Genomic DNA, 20,695 nt, shown 5'->3' on the forward strand with positions numbered 1-20,695 from the left:
AAATAAATAAAATTTCTTTAAAGTATACAGAGAATTAGGGTTTCCATTCATTCATTGTTGCACTTTTCTCCCTGTCCACCACCTCCCCCCAATTTGCTCTTCTCTTTGAAAAGTGAAAAAAAACTTTTTTTTCATTGTTATACAATCCCTCCCCACCAAGTCCACTCCACTGTGCAGTCTTCATTCTGGACTCCTGTCATGACAATAATATCTAATCATACATCCCTTTTTAATAGTTCTCTCCCTCATCTGTTTCAATGCAGAATACATTCTTTATCTTGGTCTCCTCTCAACCCCGATGTCAGTACCGTTTTACAACAGTGATCCTATGCTTATCTCTCTAGTAAATCTTATTTGACAAACAGCTCAAGTAATTAATGTCACATGTATTAAGCAGATTCTTTAGCATTTGTATAGTTCAATCTAAGAGGTTCATAGGCCAACTGTACTTTTCCAAAACTGTGCCATCTTTATCTCTGATACACTTAAGCCTATGGCTGCAATGACTCTCGTCAGTATTTCTTGTCAAGATTCCTCCTCTCTTTTGCTGACCTTCCACTTTTACCAGCAGTATGTCCAAAGTATGAGTAGACTCTGGCTACACTTTCTCCAAGACATACCTATTTGTTCATTTGGCAGTGCATGGAATATTCAGCACTCTTCTCTAATATCACATCTTTTCCCCCCCTCATTAAACTTGTTTTAATGGGTCTCAAAATTCCGTGACAAATTTTTGGTCGTTTCCATTTAAAAAGTTGTTGTTGTTGTGTAGTAACTTAAAACTGCCACACGAAAAAGAAAACAAATGGTCCACAAAACATTCCTTTCCTTCTGAAGGTTTTATGATGCATTGTTATCATTAACCAGTCTTTTACTATAAAACTTAAATGGCCAATTGAGACAAACAGTTCTGAGACCGTTCTTCCACCACTGATTAAGACTGGGGTGGCAGGTGTTAAGGGTAATATTCATTTAGCCTTCTGAGCTTTCTGAGCAGACTTGGTGACCTTGCCAGCTCCAGCAGCCTTTTTGTCCACTTTGATGACACCCATAGCAACAGTCTGCCTCATGTCTCAGACAGCAAAACAACCCAAAGGAGGGTAGTCAGAGAAGCTCTCCACACACATGGACTTGCCAGGAACCATATCCACAATGGCAGCATCACCAGACTTCAGGAATTTGGAGCCATCTTCCAGCTTACCAGAACGGCAATCAATCTTCTGAGCTCAGCAAACTTGCAAGCAATGTGAGCTGTGTTACAATCCAGCACAGGTGCATAACCAGCACTGATTTGGCCAGGATGTTTTAAGATGATCACCTGAGCAATGAAGCCAGCTGCTTCTATGGGTGGGTCATTTTTGCTGTCAACAGCCATGTTGCCACGTCGAAGATCTTTCACAGAGACGTTCTTAACGTTGAAGCCAACACTGTCACCAGGCAGAGCTTCACTCAAAAGCTTCATGGTGCTTTTCAACAGACTTTACTTCAGTGGTAAAGTTGACTGGGGCAAATGTGACCAACATGCCAGGTTTGAGAACACCGGTCTCCACTCTGCCCACAGGGACAGTACCAATACCACCAATCTTTTAGACATCCTGGAGAGGCAGACGCAAGGGCTTATCAGTTGGACGAGTTGGTGGCAGGATGCAATCCAAAGCTTCAAGTTGTGTAGTCCCACTGGCACTGCCATCTTTCCGGGTGACTTTCCATCCCTTGTTTCTACAGCATTTATTAGCACTTGGCTCCAGCATGTTGTCACCATTCCAACCAGAAATTGGCCCAAAGGCTACTGTGTCAGGGTTGTAGCCAATTATCTTGATGTAGGTGCTTACTTCCTTAACGATTTCCTCATCTCTTCTGGCTGTAGAGTGGCTCGGTGGAATCCATTTTGTTAACACCAACAATCAGTTGCTTCACACCCAGTGTGTTAGCCAGAAGGGCATGCTCACGGGGTCTGCCCGTTCTTTCAAATACCAGCCTCAAATTCACCAACACCAGCAGCAACAATTAGGACAGCACAATCAGCCTGTGATGTTCCTATAATCATGTTTTTGATAGTCTCTGTGTCCTGGGCATAAATGATCACACAGTACTTGCTGGTCTCAAATTTCCACAGGGAGATATTAATGGTGATGCCATGCTCACGTTCAGCTTTCAGTTTATCCAAGACCCAGGCATATTTGAAGGAGCCCTTTCCATCTCCCCAGCTTCCTTCTCAAATTTCTCAATGGTTCTCTTGTCGATCCCACATTTGTAGATCAGATGGCCAGTCGTGGTGGACTTGCCCGAATCTACATGTCCAATGGCAATGATGTTGATATGGGTCTTCTCCTTTCCCATTTTAGCCTAGGTTTTGCGATGGTATTCACCAACACCTGTACTCTGGTGACAAACCCGTTGCGAAAAAGCTAATATCACATCTTAAAGCATCAAGTCTTTGGTCATCCTTATTTACTGTCCAGCTCACTGGTTCTCAAACTGACATCATTGCTCTTTTGGGGTGATTTTGGAGAGGTCCCTGACAGCAAACTTGAAGAATAGATTACATCTCCTGGTCTCATGACTGCTGGTACCAAGGGTGTGGACTGTTGATCCAAGTAAGATGAAATCACAGGCTCTTGTGGTAGAATTATCATACATGTCTTAAGATTGTTTAGCTCTTCTTGAGTTTAAAAGAAACTATCTTGCTTTATGATCCCTTTAGGTGGCACAGTGGTTAGGGACTTACCTATTAGCAAAAGGTTTGAAAGCCACCAGCCACTCCATTAAAGATATTTCATTCTGTTTCCATAGATTGCGGCCCTGGAAACTATGGGGTAGTCCTAAGATTAGAACCGTTAGATTGCGAAGAGTAAAACAATAGGTTTGGTTTTTTTGCATACTGTCAATTACTATTACAACTGAATTTAAACTTTATACATTGAAACACAGGAAGTGCTGAAGTACCTTCTCACCTCCTCTTCCCTGCTTAGTTCGCCACACATTATCAGATTTCTCTTTCTTGAAAGTCTAATCATTGACACTCACTTGCTTAAAATTCTTGAGACTTTTCTCACTGTTGTAAAAAACCAGCCAAATCCTTACATTCTGTGAGTCACCTAGTTACCCCACGCCTCTGCCTTCTCTCCAACTCTTCTCCTAAGTTTACCAAACTTCTAGCAACTTATTTACCCTTTAATGATCCTCTTCCTGACTCCCTTTTGTACACACTTCTCATCTTCACAGTATTTTGACAGTTTATCAGTATTTGTTAATCATCTGTTGAATGTGTGCCCTCACTTTAGATTTTAAATTCATTTGTTTGGGCTCTCACTTATCTCTAATGCCTACTAGATTGCCACAGACACTACAATATTTGCTAAAAGAAACCTTAGTCCTTACCCCTCCTTAAATACCAAACCATAAATACAATGGTAAAATGTTTACATCTACTCTGTGACTACCTAGCCTTTCCTCTTCCTACCAATTTTACTCTCAAACATAATAGTGGTCTGGTTGATGCCTTTGGATTTTGGAACCCATTTGTTTAGACTAGAAGAAAATGTAAACTTTGATATTCTCTTCTACCACTGTGTATGAATTAAATGATGAATGTGCTGATGCTAAGTAAGAATTACCTCATCCATACGTCCTTTAGAAGTGATAGGCACACAGGTATTAAAGAAAATGCTTGTTTCTACAGCATTTATTACTATTTTTTTTTTAAAAAAAAGCATTAAAAAAAAAGTCAGTCTCAGTTCTCCAATGGCTCTCATCCCTACCTCTTGCCCACATAACTCCTGACCTATTTTCTCAAGGCAGTTCAAAACTGCATCTGTTCACTGCCGTTTTCACAGAAAACAACCAGTGTCAGGGACATAGGGAAAGAAGGTTAGAAGAGGTCAACAGTATTGTCCATGTTCCACCTGAAGATAGGCGAGGTGGAGATTCACAGAATTCAAACGAAAGGGCTGGTGGCCTCACAATGACATAGTCTAACTAAAACGGACTGGAGAAAAGACAGGGCAGGCCAATCAGATCCAGCACTGGGAGAAGAATGGGAAGGACTAAGTAAGGAGGGAGGGAGGCAGTCTCTTGGCAAGTGTCACAGTTCTCCCATGTTGGGAGGTGGGGAAAATCTAGAGGCCACCAAGAGCCTCACTCATTCTAGCAGAAAATGTACTGTAAGTGTGGGGAAGCCACAAACATTGAGAAAGGCTACAAGGAAGTGCACAGTTTCACAAAGCACAGTGATCACAGACCAGAGCAATGGGAATCATGCTACCAACTCCAAAACTACAAAACTCAAGTAGAGAGAGTGGTCCTTCAGAGATTAACTGCACCAGCCACTCATCCTGACCCCAGGCTAGGCAACTTGGCAAGTTTCACAGAGCAGCTGACAACTGGGTACAGAAGGTATCACATAAAAAAAACCTAAAACAAGCAGCTAGAGGGAATGGTAAGAGACTGCTTGAAGGCTCTCAGGAATTGAGGGTGATTCTGGATAGAGGTGTACAGATGCACAAAAACAGCACCGACAAGATTTCCTGTTCAGCAGTCATTTGGCAAGGAGAAAGAGGATCCAGGAGGCAGCTAAAGGGAGCAGAGATGGGTCCCGAAGACAAGTCCCTCATGGCCGGATAAGAATGCACATGTACACCTGTGATGAAACACAATGCTGGGCCCCAAACAGGGAGGTGGTGAATGATGGGCAATGTCACTGACAAAGGGAGATGGGTGAGAGCCTCACAGTAGCAATCATAGGGCCACAGAGAAATGATGGCCACTAGGTCACAGAGGGCTGATTCCAGCCAGGATAAGAAGGCACAGTTTCACAGAGGAGGTCCGTTGATGCCTGGGTGGTAGAAGGCACAGAAGTCTTCATATCGACAGTGTCCCTTTTTGGCAAAGTGTCTGCAGACAGGGCGGTCGGATTTGTCTGTGAATGAATCAAAATTGGGCAGTTTAAAATCTGTAGCAAAGAAACAAGTGTTTAAAAATGTAGAGAGAATTAAAAAAAAAGTAGAGACCAAGAAGGAGGTCACATTTCCTGCTCTTTACTGTTTCCAGATAATATGGTAGTGTTTATGCTGGGAGATGAAACATTACGGAACACTTCCACTTCAGAAGAAAAAAACCCCCAACCCAAACTGTTTAAAGGGGAGGAATCACTGGCATTCTAGGAAGTGTGCCAGTCTGTGAATAATGGATAAAGGTGTACAGGTTAAAAAAAATAATATGGAACTCACCTTCCAAAACCTGGGGTCCATCCTTTGGTGGGCAAGTATTCTTGATGAGGGACCAGCTTTTAAGCCTTCGAGGGTTTCTTGGTTCTTTGTGAAAGCCTCCCCTGGGAGGACTTCCATGACCTGGTCCCAGAAAAGGAGGTTCAGCATTGACTCCCCACCAACCACGACCATATGGCCCAAATCTAGGACCTAGGCCTCCCCGAATTGGGCCTCTACCCCGGGGAGGAGGTGGGAGACTCAGCAGTGGTGGAATCAGTGGTCCCCTTGATCCTGGAGGACCTCTGTTAAGTGCTGCAGAGACAGAGAAGACACAGCAAGACGCAGTTGTTGTTAGGTGCCACTGAGTTGAGTACGACTCACAGCAATCCTATAAACAACATATGTGAACCATGTCCTATCCTGTGCCATCCTTATCATCTCTGACACACTTGAGCCCACTGCTGCAGTCACTGTGACAGTCTATATCATTGGTGGTTTTTTTCTCTTTCATTGATCCTCCATCTTTCCAAGCACGACCAGAGCGATGGGAATGATGTCCTCTTCCGAAGAATAATCTAGTCTCTCCTAAAATCATGTCCAAGTGGGAGAGATGAAGCTTCACCAACTTTGCCTCCAAGAAGCACTGTAGCTGCACTTTCTCCAAGATATATCTGTTTGTCCTTTAGGCAGTCCATAGGATATTCAGCACTTTTCTCCAACACCACAGCTCAAAGGCATCATAAACAATGGTCAATTTTAATCTTGATACAGAAATCCTTATTTTTACTTATTGAAACACAATATACTTATAGGAAGACACAATTTTAAGTGCATAAATTAATTACCACCAAGTAAACATATCTGTTACCACCACCACCTAGCTGAAAGAATCTCAATATTTCAGAAGTCCTCTCTTGTACCCCGGCCCCCTATTCCTTTTTTTCTCCCAAAGGTGACCCCTTCTCTGACTTCTAACACCAGAGGTACGTTTTCACCTACTTTTACGCTTCACATAAACAGAATCACAATCTGTATTCTCTTGTGTCTGGCTTCTTTTGCTCAACATAATGTTTATGAGAGTCATTCAGGTTGGTTGCCTGTAGCAGTTGTTCCATTTTCATTGCAGTGTAGAACTTCACTGCATGCATATACTATCACTTACTTTTCAAATGATGGACATGTGTGCTTGCATTTATGTTGAGTATTTATTCACAAGTTTATTGGTCAAGCAGGTGCCTGTTTTATGAGCTGTCTTTTGACCATTTCTCTAACAGACTAGAAGAGCTCTTCAGGTTAATGTGAATTCAGTAATGGTTATATGTGTTGCACACATTTTTTTGCTTTCTTTTGAATTTCTGTTTTTGTGTTAGTTGTCTTCAAGTCAACTTCAACTTATGGCAAACCCATGTGTGCAGAGTAGAACTGTTTCATAGTGCTTTCAAGGTTTGGAAGCAGACTGCTAGGGTTATCTTCAGAGAACACATAGATCAGAACAATCAACCTTTTGACTAGTAATCAAAGCACCAAGCCAGTTCTACCATTGTGTGAATTATGAATATTTTTATTTAATAAATGAAAACTTGTATTTAGAAATTTGTATGTTTTTAAACTGAAGTTCAATCTATTACCCTCTCCTCCACATTTAATGTATATGGGTTCCTTGATGGTTAAGAATTATTCTCTCTGTAACTGGGTATTTCTGTCATCACAGGAGACTAGAGCGAGGGCTGCATGGTGGAGGGGACCTGGGGGAGGGTTTGTAAAACAATGAAAGAATCTTTTCTTTTACTTTTCCATAATTTTTGGACTCATGTACTTATAACTTGTTAGTCAAATTTGTGTCTTCTAGGTTGCAACACCCCCATGATACATCTTGAAGGATATGTACATGTACAGCCAAGCACAATCAATAAGAGTGCATCTGAATTCCAAAATCAATCTCCATAATAGTCTATGTGTTTCCTACTGCCAAAGGGGCCCTTTAGAGTAGTGAGAGAAGATCTTCACCCTGAAACCCACAGCGTCCCTTTTCAGCAGGAAGTAGCTAAGAGAATACGCCATCCCCTTTTCCTTATGACTCAGGGTGAAGTCTCTCTCAGGGAGGAGTGATAGGGAATGGCAAAGGATACACTGACAAAGAAGATTAATCAGAACTGGCTTTGACAAGCATTGTGGCATTTGGACAAGAACAAACTGGGAGGAGGGTAGAGAGAATAGTGCAACAATGAATGAGTGGAAGCCCAAAATCTCTGTAAATGTTTATGAAAATTAATAAAATATAATTATAGAGAAAAAAAAAAAAAGAATTATTCTCTCTCCCCTGACCCACCAGGTGAGGTCCTTAGCTGGACTGTCACAACAGGAGGGTCAAGGGGCTTCCTCCTCTTTTCCTCCCCTAACTGACTGTCTTACTAAGTTGACCTTCAGTCCAACGGTCCCCCCACCAGATCTGGTCTCAGATAAATGTGAATGGAGACAGGTACACCAACCTGTCCTCATCCCTGATTCCCCCGCCCAAGTCTCAAGACAGTGCTAACTCAGAAAGTCTTCCCCCTCACCTATACCACTCACCCCACCCCCACTCGCCCATGATAAGAAATCAGGATCACAAAGCAGCTAGGAAAAGAGAGATGAGTTTTCTGGGTTCTACCTTGTTTGTGGTTTAGCTTTGTGTTTAAAAGAAAGAAAATAAACTGAAAAATTATTTGTCATCCTAAAAGAAACAAAAAAATATTTATTGTAAAAAAACTAATCTCTAGAATTCTTTTACTTATCATAATTATCAACCAACAGTCCAAGTTACAGTTGGAATTCATTCTTTTTATATGGTATGATTAAGAAGCTCAGTCTCTCCCCTTCCTACATGAATACACAATTGACTGAACATCATTTATGGAAAAGATCACCTTCATTATAAGTAAATATATGTATGGGCTTACTTTTAAATTCTCTACGCTATTTTAGGGAGCTCTGGTGGCCTAGAGGCAAGAAGCTGCACTGCGATCACAAATGCACATTGTTTGAGGCCATCAGCTGATCCGTGGGAGAATGGGTAATCTCCTCCTGATAAACTGCCTTTGAAAACCTGCTGGAGGTCTGCTATGGGTCAGTTCCAACTCTATGATACACAACAACAACTACATGCTATTTTATTGACTTACATTTCTATCATTATGCTAATATCATACCATGATAATTACTAAGACTTTACAATAAGTTTCGATATTCAGAGTTGTTGTTTCGTACTGTCGAGTCACTTGTGACTTATAGCGACTCTACATACAACAGCCATATACCCTGCTCTGTCTGATGTCAATCTTATTGTCTTTCATACACCTACCCTCATTACTCCAGTGACTTAGATCAATCCATCTCATCAAGGGTCTTCCTCTCTTGTGCTGTCCCTCCACCCTTCAAAGCATGAAGTCCCTCTCCAAGGACTGGTCTCTTTGCAACATGTCCAAAGTATGTCAGACGAAGCTTCAGAATCTTTTCTCCAGTGAGCAGCCTGGTTTCATCTTCTCCAGGACAAACCTGTTTGTTCTCCTAGCCGTCATCCATTGTATATTCAACACTCTTCTTCAACAACACAGCTCACAGGCATCAATTATCTATCATCCCTAGTCATTGTGCAGCTTTCTGATGCATAGCAAGTAACTGAAAAGACTATAGTCTGAATCGGGCGCACTTTAGTCCCGAGACTGACATTGTTGCTCTTCAGTACTTTGGAGAGGTCTCTGAAGCAGACTTTCCCAATGCAATTCATCTTTTAATTTCCTGGCTGTTGGTACCAAGGGTGCTGATTGTGGAGCCAAGCAAACTGAAGCTGTTAACAATCTCAATCTCTTCATCATCTGTCGTGATGCTGCCAATTTCTTCATGTTGAGCTTCAATCCATATTTAAGGCTGTAGTCCTTGAGCAAGAGCTTCAGGTCCTCCTCAGTTTCAGCAAGCTACTCAGAGTAAGCTATCTATTTTATCCTTCAAGATTGTCTTGGCAGTCTCACACTCTGACAGAGAGTATTTCATGTAATGTTTATTTCCACAAGAAAATGATAGGAATTCTGACTGGGAATGCACTGATACTATATATCAAGTAGAGGAGAACTGATATTTTTACAACACTGAGTTTCCAATCTATGAATAAATAATATCTCTCCATTTATTTAGGTGCAGAAGGGCTGATCATGTGACTACACTGCTCCTGGGCTTTACTTCCTCCCATGCTACCTTATCCAGGACTTCAGCCCAAGATCAAAACCCCTTCGACCTTACCTGACTTGGGATCTCCAGGTTTTCCATTGGCCATGGGGGGAGAGCCCAAAAGGCTGGGGGGTCCTGAGAGGAGACATGAAAATACTGTCATCTGAATGGATTACAGAATGGATAATTCTGTTCGTGCACTTTTTGTCTATCACATATTTCTTAGTTCAACTAGTAAAGTCACAAATAAATGTAGCAGTGTCCCTATTTCTCAGCAATCTGCCCTTACTCTGCAAAGCTGTGCCATAGTATGAAAAAAGTATATGCTCAGTCCTGGACAGAAGAATGTGGGAAGCATAATGACAACTTTTCCTTTCCCTTGTAGTGCTGACAGCCAACATACCCCAAGTGATTCTCCTCCTCCCTTTCCCCTAGACAGAGAGATAAGGGCATATTTCCACCTTCCTTGTGAAATCGGGTCACAAATCAACATCTCGGTCACCGCAATCTGCGACCTGTCTTCGGCCCCTCTTCCCTGCCGTTCTGCGGCTGCGCGCACGAGCTCTTTATCCTCTCCTGCCTGCCTCCTCTAGAAAGATTTGGGGGTCGGATTAAAGTTGAGGTTCAAGGAAGAGAACTCCTGGTTCAGGGCTTCATCCCAGATAGACACCCTCTCCCAGTGCATATACCCTTTCCTTCTTCCATATTAGAGGGTCCCCTCTGCACTTCATCATCCCCTCAGACGGGTTGACAGGAATGTCAGAGAATCCTCACCAATGGGACTTCCGTCATCCTCATCTCCATCCTCATCCCGCTTGGGGCGTGGGAGTTGCTGCGGGGGAGACTCTTGCTGCTGATTCGGCTTCTTTCGTTTCGGCATCGTCTCTGCAGCAATGGCTACAGCGGGATTTGGAGGGCAGTGAGGAAGGGGCCGGTTGGGCTTCTGTTTCCGCTTCCGGGGGTCGATGGGCAGAGATGCTGAGACTCCCGCCATTTCACTTCCGGAAGGCTGCAGTCAGCCTTTTTTTTTGCTGTAGCGTATTTCTTGCGTCTTTGCATGGAAGCGATGCAAATTCTTCTCTTTGTCTCGTTTCTAGAAAGTCTTACATTATAAGAAAACACCACAAACGATTCCTCATAAAGTGCCGCAGAGTCCCGAGGGTCAGAAGGCCTGAGATACGAGAACTGTCGCATACTAAGAACGCCACATCCGTTGGCGGTTACTATGGTTACGGCTGTAGCCACAACTTCGTGCCCTCTGATCTCTTTCCAACAGTCCTTTCTCATCTAGGTTTTCCTCTTTGTTCGCTATTATACCTATGATCTTGCTCCTTATCAGCATTTTCACAAGGAATTTGTGTCCCAGCTGAGCAGCGCCTACGATTCTTCTGCTCGTCACACGCCCCGCAGGAGCTTTGCCCGTATCCCTAGTTGTATCGCAACAACTTGGTTTTATTCTTCGTATGACGCGTTGACTCGGCTCTTCGCTAAAGTCGATCTCAGAATCCAGAAAGTAGCAACTGTGCCCACGGCCCCTTCTCCCCTTGGCGGTAGGACCCGCCCTCCGCTCCGCCTCCCCCGCCAGGTGAGTGGTAGCTTCTCCCTGGCGCACAAGGTAGTGATGACACACGTCACCCCTCCTCTGAAAGTGAATTGGTAGAGTCCGTGACGGAGTTAGCTCGCTCCTCCCACGCTCGCCTTTTTCTTTGCTGCCACTGCTCCATCTCAGTACGACTGACTTTCACGTGCGTATAGGACACTTGGCATCTCTCTCTCGCCTCGCTTGGAGGCAAGTGACTGTATTTCCCCATCCGCCTTCCATCCAGGCCGCCTCTGCCAGATGCTCGGCCCGCTCGCTGACGTCATCCCCTAGTCCCGCCCCCTCTAGGGTCCCGGGCCCTAGCGGGGGGGGGCTACCCGGGGGGGGGGGGAGTCAGTTGAGGCGGCGGGAGCTCGGTGGAGGGCGGGCCAGGCGTCTGGTCCAGGCCATGCCGAGGAAGAAGCCTTTCAGCGTGAAGCAGAAGAAGAAGCAGTTGCAGGACAAGCGGGAGCGGAAGCGAGGTCAGTGGGAGCAGGAGGAGGGGGCGGGGCTCGGGCTCTAGCACATCTGGAGGGAGAGGTGTGCCCGCCGCACCTCTGGGGAGAGTGGGGGGGGGGGAAAGGATCGACTCGCGGAAATGCGTGGAGGAGATTGCCATTTTTCCTACCTTAGTCTCCTCTGCCTCGGAACAGGGCTGGGGAAGGATACAGAGTTGGGGGAGGGGAGTCCCTCCCGCTTGAGTGGGGCGCCTTCCTCGCAGCTCCCTAGAGGAGGGGTGAATTCCCCCCACGCACATCCGGGAGGGTCCTGGACACAGCGGCTGGGAGGACCAGGCCCTGAAAGAAGTGGGGTGGGGTGCGGAGGAGCCAGGCCGCCTTGGGAGGGGGTCCTCGGGGCTCCGGAGTACCGGCCAGCACCGGCGTCACCAGCACCTCCCCGCAGGGCTTCAGGATGGGCTGCGCTCCAGTTCCAACAGCCGCAGCGGGAGCAGAGAGCGACGGGAGGAGCAGACCGATACCTCGGACGGAGAGTCTGTGACCCATCACATCCGCAGGCTCAACCAACAGCCCTCTCAGGGGCTGGGCTCTCGAGGTTATGACCCAAATCGGTAAGAATGGGCGGAAAGTGCTGGCGGGAGTAGAGGGGTGGATTTCCTGCCTACCTTGAAGTCCCAACCCGGGGTGGGGAAAGGGGGGAGGAGGGCTGCTCCTGCTGGAGGAGGTTTGTTCTTCGGTTTATATATGTAGTCTTCCCTATTAGAAGGGGCCGTGAGAGTTTGGCTTTAGAGGGGCACCACTTAGGGGAAAGACTGAGTATTCTTGAAAGAGAGACTTGGAGGAAGGCGACTGCCAGAAGAGATTTGAGCTACTCTAGAGGAAAAGCTTTGCAATGTTGCTTCCCTAAGAGGAGAAAAGCAAGAGTGTGACCATAGTTTTGTGTTAAATGTCTGATCTCTGTCTCCTTAGATACCGGCTGCATTTTGAGCGAGACAGCAGGGAAGAAGTGGAAAGGAGAAAGAGAGCTGCCCGAGAGCAAGTGCTCCAACCTGTCAGTGCTGAGTTGCTGGAACTGGACATCAAGGAGGTCTATCAGCCTGGCTCTGGTGAGTAAGGAAGAGGTCAAGACTCTGGGATATTTGGGGGGATGGGAAATGGGCTAGTGGAGGGAGTTTTAAAGGGTCAGAACTGAGGAAGGAGGAATCTGGTAGTCCTGAAATTATTGTTATGCTTACTTGAACTTTTTCCCTGGTTTCTTAGTCCTAGACTTTCCCCGACGCCCTCCTTGGAGTTATGAGATGTCCAAGGAGCAGCTGATGAGTCAGGAGGAACGAAGTTTCCAGGAGTATCTTAGCAAGATTCATGGGGCTTATACCTCTGAGAAACTCAGCTATTTTGAGCACAATCTAGAGGTGAGTTAAGAGTCTGGCAAGAGTGAGATATAGAGTCCCATGGTCAAGTTTATCTGAGTGGGAAGGGGACTCTGGACTGAGTTTCTCTACTACTATTTTTCTCTTGTCTTTTCAGACATGGAGGCAGCTGTGGCGAGTGTTAGAAATGTCTGACATTGTTTTGCTCATTACTGATATCCGACATCCGGTAAGTATTGGTAGTGAGGATATGCAAGGGGGAAGATGTGGAGTAAATGTCTGAGACTGGAGTTGGGAGATGGAGAGGCATCTTTTTATATTTCTAACTTCTCTATTTTGGGCTGATATCTATGGCAACGGACTAAATTCTTTATTCATTGTTTATAATAGCCTTTCTCTAGCTGTCTCTTTTCCTCTATTTTGCCAAATAACTGCATGTTCTTTTTTCCAACCCCTCCAGAGGTAGGCAAAGACAAAGTTCCAGAGTATATTCTGAAGGAATTCTGTGGTGACATTCTGAGGACTTTCCCTCTTTACCCAAAGCTGCCCTTTCTTCCTTACCTAATAGTTTAGCACCTCAATTACTACAGGACTCATTCTGTTCTCATCTGGAATGCTTGGGTAATGGTTAAGGCAGAAGACCTGGTACTTGGGCTTAGCAGTACAACTCCCTACAGACTACACACCACTAGGGATTTTTAATTTGTGATATATCCACCGATATTTCTTAATAAGCTATATACCTATAATTGAATTCTTTATAATATAAACATATATAGTATAGGAAAACACAGAAAAACATCTATTAATTTGTGTCAACACAGAAAAACATCTATTAATTTGTGTCAACCCTTTCTCCCCTGTTCCTGATCACAGTCTTTATCTAGAATGCTAGAAGTTCCCATTTCCTTGTCTTATTTTGGCTTCTCTCCATCCATAATCTTGTGCTGCAAAAAGCCCCTAGAGACTTGTGCACTTGTATTATTTAGCCCCTGTATTGATTTGTTTGGCCTTGTAGATTTACCTCTTTCACCCCAAAATCTGCCGGTATCAGGGACTTGTCTCTCAGTTGTGCTTGGTTAGCTGGGAGCTAGAGGTTGAGGACTCTTGAGTCTCACTACTCTATCCCTTTTCCAATTCTACCACAGGTTGTGAATTTTCCACCAGCACTTTATGAGTATGTGACTGGAGAACTTGGGCTGGCTCTGGTGCTGGTCCTAAACAAAGTGGACTTGGCCCCGCCAGCTCTCGTGGTTGCCTGGAAGCACTATTTCCACCAACACTACCCCCAGCTTCACATTGTCCTTTTTACCTCTTTCCCTCGAGATCCTCACTCCTCACAGGACCCTAGTAGCGGTAAGTGAATATCAGATGAAATTATATTCTGGGAGAGGTTGGGTGACGGACAACATGGAGTCTTGTTAATAAGGGGGTATCTTATTTTGGGTCCAAGTATGGTGGCAAAGATAAGATAAACCTGTGTACTAACCTTTTGTGTTCTCTGACCTCAGTTTTGAAGAAGAGTCGGAAGCGAGGTAGAGGGTGGACTCGGGCCCTGGGACCAGAGCAGTTACTGAGAGCCTGTGAAGCTATCATTGCAGGGAAAGGTATGTGAACCTCAGAGGGACTCTGTGTGACACCCAAGGCCTGGAGTCATTTAGTCTTCTTGTCCAGGAGTCAGCCCTCTACTAAAGAGATAAGAGAGGCCAGAAAGTGGAATGGAATAGAGATGGGTTGGTAAGCACTTCAGTGGTTTGGTGCCTTTAGTCTTAGTAATTTTAAGAAACTTTTCAGAGAAATGCAAATTGAATGGGTCCATGTAAACAACAAGAGATTCTGTGGTCTGCTCTTGTGCAAGGTGACATTCTTCTAGTTCTAGAGGGTGCCAGTTTCATCAGCTAGCTGTGCAGTATAATCCGTTCCATCATTCAGAGTGGTCCAAAAAAGAACTCCTTTATCATCTTTTTCCCTGAGTAGTAGACTTGAACAGCTGGCGGGAGAAGATTGCTCGAGATGTGGCTGGAGCTACCTGGGGTAATGGCTCTGGGGAAGAGGAGGAGGAGGATGATGGGCCAGCAGTCCTGGTGGAACAGCAGACTGATACAGCGATGGAACCGGCTGGTCCAACCCGGGAGCATTACAAGGATGGAGTGGTGACCATTGGCTGTGTAGGTAAGTAAGTCGCAGCCTGGGCATGGTGGCCTCCTTGGAGGCACAGAATTTCAATATTTGGAGAAGAGGAATGGTGCTCTTTTAAGTGGGGTGACCTCTGCTGTAATCATGGCTAAGATAGAGGAAGCCATAGAGTTAAAAGTACACCTCTTCTCTGCTATATGCCCTTGAGCAAGTTCTTTTTTCCTTTTTTTTTTTTTAAAATTTTATTATTTTGTGTGTGTGTGTACCGTCAGATACGATCCAACTGGTTGGTACCTCCTTCTCCAGCACAGCATCTGGTAGATTCGAACTGCATGCCTCTGGGATTGCAGTGCAGCTTCTTGCCACTAGGTCATCAGTGCTCCCTATGAAAGCAAGTTCTTAACCACTCTGAGTTTTGGTTCCTTTGGTATTAAAAATGAGGATCATTGAAAGAATGTATATGAGGAATAAATGGAATAGTGTTGAGTTCATAGCAATGCCTGACAAATAAAAAATTAAAGTAATAATTATTGTTGGAGCTTAACACTTAAATGGTGTGTACTATATACCAAGCACCATTCTATTGTTACGTTTCACATATTGGTTATCTCAAAACTCATTAGTGTCAAGTTGGAACCGACTCAGAGCTGACTTTCCAGTGGATTTTTGAAGGCTGTAAATTGAATGGGAGGAGATTGCCCATCTTTCTTCTGAAGAGCAACCCATGGTTTTGAACCCCTGGGAGATACTGCCTTTCGTTAAGCAGTGCAACTCTCTATGGACTTTGCCATCATAGCTCCCTTAATTACATATCTACTAATTTTCAGATGTAGCAATAAATCCATTGTAAAGGTCTTTATTTATTTTTTTTGTGTGTGTGTGTGTAAAGGTCTTTAAATTATAATAGGAACTCAGCAATCATTACTACCTTTGGGTCTATACTCTTCGTTAAGGAGAATCTTCTTTTAACTAAGAGCTTTGTGCCTTCAGTGAAGAGGAAGGAGTGTATGAAAACAGCCCAGAGCAGCTTTTCATTTTGAGTAAGAATTCTGTGACATTTGTTGAAAGAGGCCAAGGCAGAGTTACATCTGATGTGATACTGGAACCAAAAAAGGTCCAGCCTATAAGACATTGAGAGAGTGACATAGTTGGCTTCTTAGCAATGCTTTCCACCTTTCTTATCCTTCAGACTTTTTTTAGTCTTAGGAAAAGCCTGTCAGATTGTTAACCAATTATTCCCTTTCCTGTCTCACTGTACCCTGACTTTCTCCCCTCCTTGATTTTTTACTCCAGAGTTTGTTAGAGTAGGGTGGTAGAGGCAGAGGTAGAGCAGGAGGAATTGGGGAAAGAAATAAGGCCAAAAATTAAGTTTGAGATTCTTTTAAAGATACCAAGTGGAGATAGTGAATAGACAATTGGGTATTGGGTTCTGGAGTTCTGGTAAGTTCAGGAGAAGAGGGGATGGTGGAAATGGAGAGAGATTGAAATGTGGAGAGTCATTGGTACATGTAAATGATATTTAATGCCGTGGAATTGGATGAGATGTGGAAGAGGAGTTAGGTGGAAAAGAGAAAGCCAAGGACAGGGCCCAGGCTGGCAAGGAGTTAGAGGCTGAGAAAAGGAGGAGGAAAACCTTGAGAATAACCCCAAGTCAAATGAAAAACGAATGTTTAAAGAGGAAAGGAAGGATCAGCTGGGTCAAATGTTGCTGACAGGTTAAGTAAGATGAAAGCAGAGCCTTGACCAGTGGGTTTAACCTTGTGCAGGTTGGTGGTTTCAGTGCAGTGGTGGAAAGGAAATCCAGATTGCCGTTAGCCGAGAGGATGTGCAACAGTATCGGTGAACCTCACACATTGTGCAAAAGAGGCCAGACATAATGGTGCAGACGTGGGATTGATTCCATACTTCGAAAGCTGTAGTACGAAAAGTCCTTGTAAAAGGATACACAAGTTTAGAATTTTAAAAAAGAGCCAAATATCTTCCATCAGGAAAATAATTAAAATACATATCTGAAGAGAGTTATAATCCAGAAAGATTAAATAGGGCTTCCGGGCAAGTGTGCTATACTGTACCCAGAAGTGGGTTGTATGATGTTTATTAGCTGCATATTGATATTTTATACATTTTTGTGTGTATTACAGTGAAGATGACATGGAAGAAGTTGTGGCAAAAAAGATGTCTTATAAGTAACTTTAGGTGATTGAGAAATGAGGGTGGTGGGTGTGATCAGTCAAGGGTTCTTCACTCCTTTTCTCCTTCTTTCCCTTGTTCCTTCCTCTGAAAAGAAATACTTGAATATGTTGTCAAAGGAAAACAGTTTATGTAGTGGTCCATTTGCCCTGCCCCAGACACATTCAGCTACCTAAAAGCAGATGCTGAATGGGAAGCATTCTGTTTTACAGGATTGAGGTTTGGCCAGGTGAGTGAAATTGGAAGGAAGAAGCAGGACCAGGAAAGGGATTGACTCTAGAGCTAATGGAATCTAATCTTGGTAAGAAAAGAAGTGAGGCCCTGAAGCAGGCTGTTCTAGGGCCAGAGCCAAAGAATTATTAGACCAGAGGAACCAGAATAAGTGGAAAGATGGGATGTAAAGGCAGCACAAGGAGAACTTGAAACAGATTTTTGTGACAAGTCCAGGGTGTGATTATGAGAGTGGATAACTAGTGGGGGTGCATGCACAAAGGAAATGACTTTTGGAAGTGAGACTAAGGCACTGAGAGGCTGATGTGCTGGCAGAGAGTTATGCAGGTGCTGAAGTCAGGCAGGATGATGATGCTGGTAGTCATAAGGAGAGTGTCAGTGAGCCAACAGTTTCCAGTACTGTCCTCAGACAAATTACTAAGAGTTATTATGGTTGCCTGTTTCACATGTCTTGAGCATTCTTACGATATTGCAGGCATTGGCCATAAAATTGTATTTGCTTTCTCAGAGATCATGAGGCTAGTACTTATCAACAAAAACAACTGTAAAGTAGAAGGGAGTATAGTCCATAGGAAGTTGTGCTGCTAACCCAGAGGCCATGGCTTTCTGGCAACTCACATCCACCAGTTAACTGTGAGGGAGAAACACAGGCTGTCTCCCACTGTGTAATCTGCAGCCTCTGGAACCTGCTGGAGTTGGTTCAGCTATGAGTTTGTTCTGACTTGATGGCATTGAGTTTGACTCTGAGGTAGAAGGTATCACTAGTGTAAAACAGGAAACAAAGGCTCAGAAAGTTATATAAATTTCCTTGAGGTCAGAGCTGATAATGAAAAAGCCAGGATTCACCCTTGGCAGTCCAGAGCCTGAGCTATTATTATCATTGCACTGTTCCATGTTGTACTGCTTTTTTTATCCACCCCGGCTTCTTTATTTCTGAATTTTAGTTCCTCTTCTTGTATAGTCAAGGTACTTCCAAATCCTATCTATCACAGAGTGAAGACCTGTGAAATGTTCATTTTTTTTGTATTTGCCTTTTCCAGGTTTCCCCAATGTGGGAAAGTCCTCGCTGATCAACGGGCTGGTAGGACGGAAGGTTGTGAGTGTCTCCAGAACTCCAGGCCACACCCGATACTTTCAGACCTACTTCCTCGCCCCCACTGTGAAGCTCTGTGACTGCCCTGGCCTCATTTTCCCCTCTCTCCTGCCCAGACAGCTTCAGGTACTTGGGCAGAAGTGGAAGAGGGAGGGAGGAAGGGAGAGAAGGGAGGGGAGGAGGGAAAGTTGGATGTTGAGGAAGAGGGCTAAATACTTTTGTTTCTCTCAGGTTCTGGCTGGGATCTACCCCATCGCCCAAATCCAGGAACCGTACACAGCTGTGGGCTATCTGGCCTCCCGGATCCCTGTGCAGGCCCTACTCCACTTGCGTCATCCGGAGGCAGAGGACCCCTCTGTGGAACATGCCTGGTCAGCCTGGGACATCTGTGAAGGTTCGTTCCATGTATCTATCTGACTGACTTCTGCCCTTCCTTAGCTATCATCCTTTTTAGCCACACCATTTACTCTTGTCCTATCTCCTCTTCTCAGAATTTCTGCCATCTCAAAAGCAACTGTCCACTCTGCCCCATAAGAACAATCTCTGGCTGGAACGTTCTCTGGGAAACTAGGACTGTGTTCTGGGAGTGTCGGGCTGGTGACTGGGATCTGGCTAACTGGTTTCTTTCCTGTTTTCTCCTTGCAGCCTGGGCAGAGAAACGTGGTTACAAGACAGCCAAGGCAGCTCGGAATGATGTGTACAGAGCAGCCAGCAGCCTCCTGCGGCTGGCTGTGGATGGCCGCCTCAGCCTGTGTTTTCATCCCCCAGGCTACACTGAACAGAAAGGTCAGAGAGCCAGATGTCCTTCCCCAACCCCCTGCTATCAAGTAGGCAAGAGGGTATAGGCTTTGCAACCAGAAAAAAAGGCCAAACCTGGTCACCTGATGGTCAGCTGTGTGTTATTTCATGTCTCGGAGACAGTCTCCTGGTCTGCAAAATGAAGGTGATAAGTCCTCCTGGCAAAGTTGTAGCAAAGACTGGAGTTAATGTGTGGGAAACTTCTGTACAGTGCCTTGCATACAAAAGGCACTCAAGCTTGATGAATGAATGAGTGAATAAAACGCATGCCTGCAGCTATAAAGAATATTATTCCTAGTCTCTGCTTTTTCTCCTTCTTTGGCTTTATTTTCTTCCTCAAAACTCTCCTCCCTTTTTTTTTCTTTCTTGTTTTGGTTCCCCAGGCACCTGGGAATCCCATCCTGAGACCACAGAGCTGGTGGTTTTGCAGGGCAGGGTGGGGCCGGCAGGTGATGAGGAAGAAGAGGAAGAGGAAGAACTGAGCAGCTCCTGTGAGGAGGAGGGAGAGGAAGACCGGGATGCAGATGAGGAGGGGGAAGGGGATGAGGACACCCCCACCTCAGTTCCAGGGTCCAGCCTGGCTGCCCGAAACCCTTATGCCCTCTTGGGTGAGGACGAATGCTGAGCTCCACCCCTGCACCATCCTCCTCACCTTTGCTTTTGGACTGGCCTGGGAGTATCTCCCCTCTACCGCCCCAATTGTGAATAATAAAGATTGTCTGCTTTGTAGCCCCTTCCCCAGATGGACTGAGGTGAGAGCGGCTGGTTCAGGCTCGAAACTGTGGGAAACTTTTCTCCTGTTCTTTTTGTGCTTTCTATTTGCTAAGGAAACATTTTCTTAGGAACTAATTCACTAGGTTCCAACGCCCTGAAAATAGTTGCTTTTGTCCATTCTTTGCATTGTAGGAATCCCATTGGGGTGGAGGAGCCATTTGGGCTTTGGGAGCTTGGTCTGAATCCAGCACCCCTTAGAGTATGTGGCATACCCCTTCTGATCTGAGTAGGTACCCTGTGCATTCTCTACCACCAAACCTGGGACTGTACTGGAAGAAGCAGCAGTAAAAGGTGTTACAAGCAGATGTCACCAAATGGGATTTTTTTTTTAGGACTTGTTCAAGTTCAGCAAATATTTACTGAGGACCTACAGTGTGTCTGGACCTTTGCTGCACACCGAGCATATCTTTATTGACTGACAGGGCTTGGCCTAAGGTTGCCAACCTGGTCATGATAAAGATCCTACCTTGGCTCCCGAATATTTGGCATTGGCACTCAGGTACTTGCATTTAGAAAGGAGTTATGTTCACATATAAATCTAGAACTTCTAGGTCGATAGAATTTCAAGGTAAGAAGGAATACTTGTGAAAATGTTTATTAAATGTCTAGGTATAAAGTTTTAATTGCTGGCAAGCAACAACCATGCACATTTAGGA

The 20,695-nt window shown here is 44.8% G+C and overlaps 2 protein-coding genes and 1 pseudogene across 4 annotated transcripts; 1 reads left to right on the forward strand and 2 right to left on the reverse strand.

Annotated features, from left to right (window-relative positions):
- Positions 1-968: 968 nt before the first annotated feature.
- Positions 969-2,340, reverse strand: LOC102872487 (annotated as a pseudogene).
- A 2,449-nt stretch (positions 2,341-4,789) lies between these two features.
- On the reverse strand, positions 4,790-10,417 carry PRR3 (proline rich 3). Of its 2 annotated transcripts, XM_006896222.1 has the most exons (4): positions 10,185-10,417; positions 9,483-9,545; positions 5,229-5,519; positions 4,790-4,918 (listed from the first exon to the last, which is right to left on the reverse strand). In XM_006896222.1, the coding sequence occupies exons 1-4, from the start codon at positions 10,402-10,404 to the stop codon at positions 4,812-4,814; spliced, it is 681 nt and encodes a 226-aa protein (XP_006896284.1). In that variant the 5' UTR covers positions 10,405-10,417; the 3' UTR covers positions 4,790-4,811. The 2 variants fall into 2 exon arrangements, with proteins under 2 accessions (XP_006896284.1, XP_006896285.1); XM_006896223.1 differs by lacking the exon at positions 9,483-9,545 and having other exon boundaries at positions 4,812-4,918; positions 10,185-10,290.
- Positions 10,418-11,118: 701 nt separating this feature from the next.
- GNL1 (guanine nucleotide binding protein-like 1) lies at positions 11,119-19,994 on the forward strand. 2 transcript variants are annotated; one of them, XM_006896225.1, is made up of 12 exons: positions 11,119-11,471; positions 11,944-12,058; positions 12,417-12,553; positions 12,708-12,859; positions 12,975-13,046; positions 13,966-14,173; positions 14,329-14,424; positions 14,795-14,989; positions 18,415-18,593; positions 18,699-18,861; positions 19,113-19,253; positions 19,649-19,993. In XM_006896225.1, the coding sequence occupies exons 1-12, from the start codon at positions 11,399-11,401 to the stop codon at positions 19,888-19,890; spliced, it is 1,773 nt and encodes a 590-aa protein (XP_006896287.1). In that variant the 5' UTR covers positions 11,119-11,398; the 3' UTR covers positions 19,891-19,993. The 2 variants fall into 2 exon arrangements, with proteins under 2 accessions (XP_006896287.1, XP_006896286.1); XM_006896224.1 differs by having other exon boundaries at positions 11,365-11,471; positions 11,893-12,058; positions 19,649-19,994.
- The last annotated feature ends 701 nt before the right edge of the window (positions 19,995-20,695 follow it).

Source organism: Elephantulus edwardii, unplaced genomic scaffold (assembly GCF_000299155.1).
Source record: "Elephantulus edwardii isolate Elephantulus edwardi_28Jun2011 unplaced genomic scaffold, EleEdw1.0 scaffold00184, whole genome shotgun sequence".
Taxonomy (NCBI): Eukaryota; Metazoa; Chordata; class Mammalia; order Macroscelidea; family Macroscelididae; genus Elephantulus; species Elephantulus edwardii.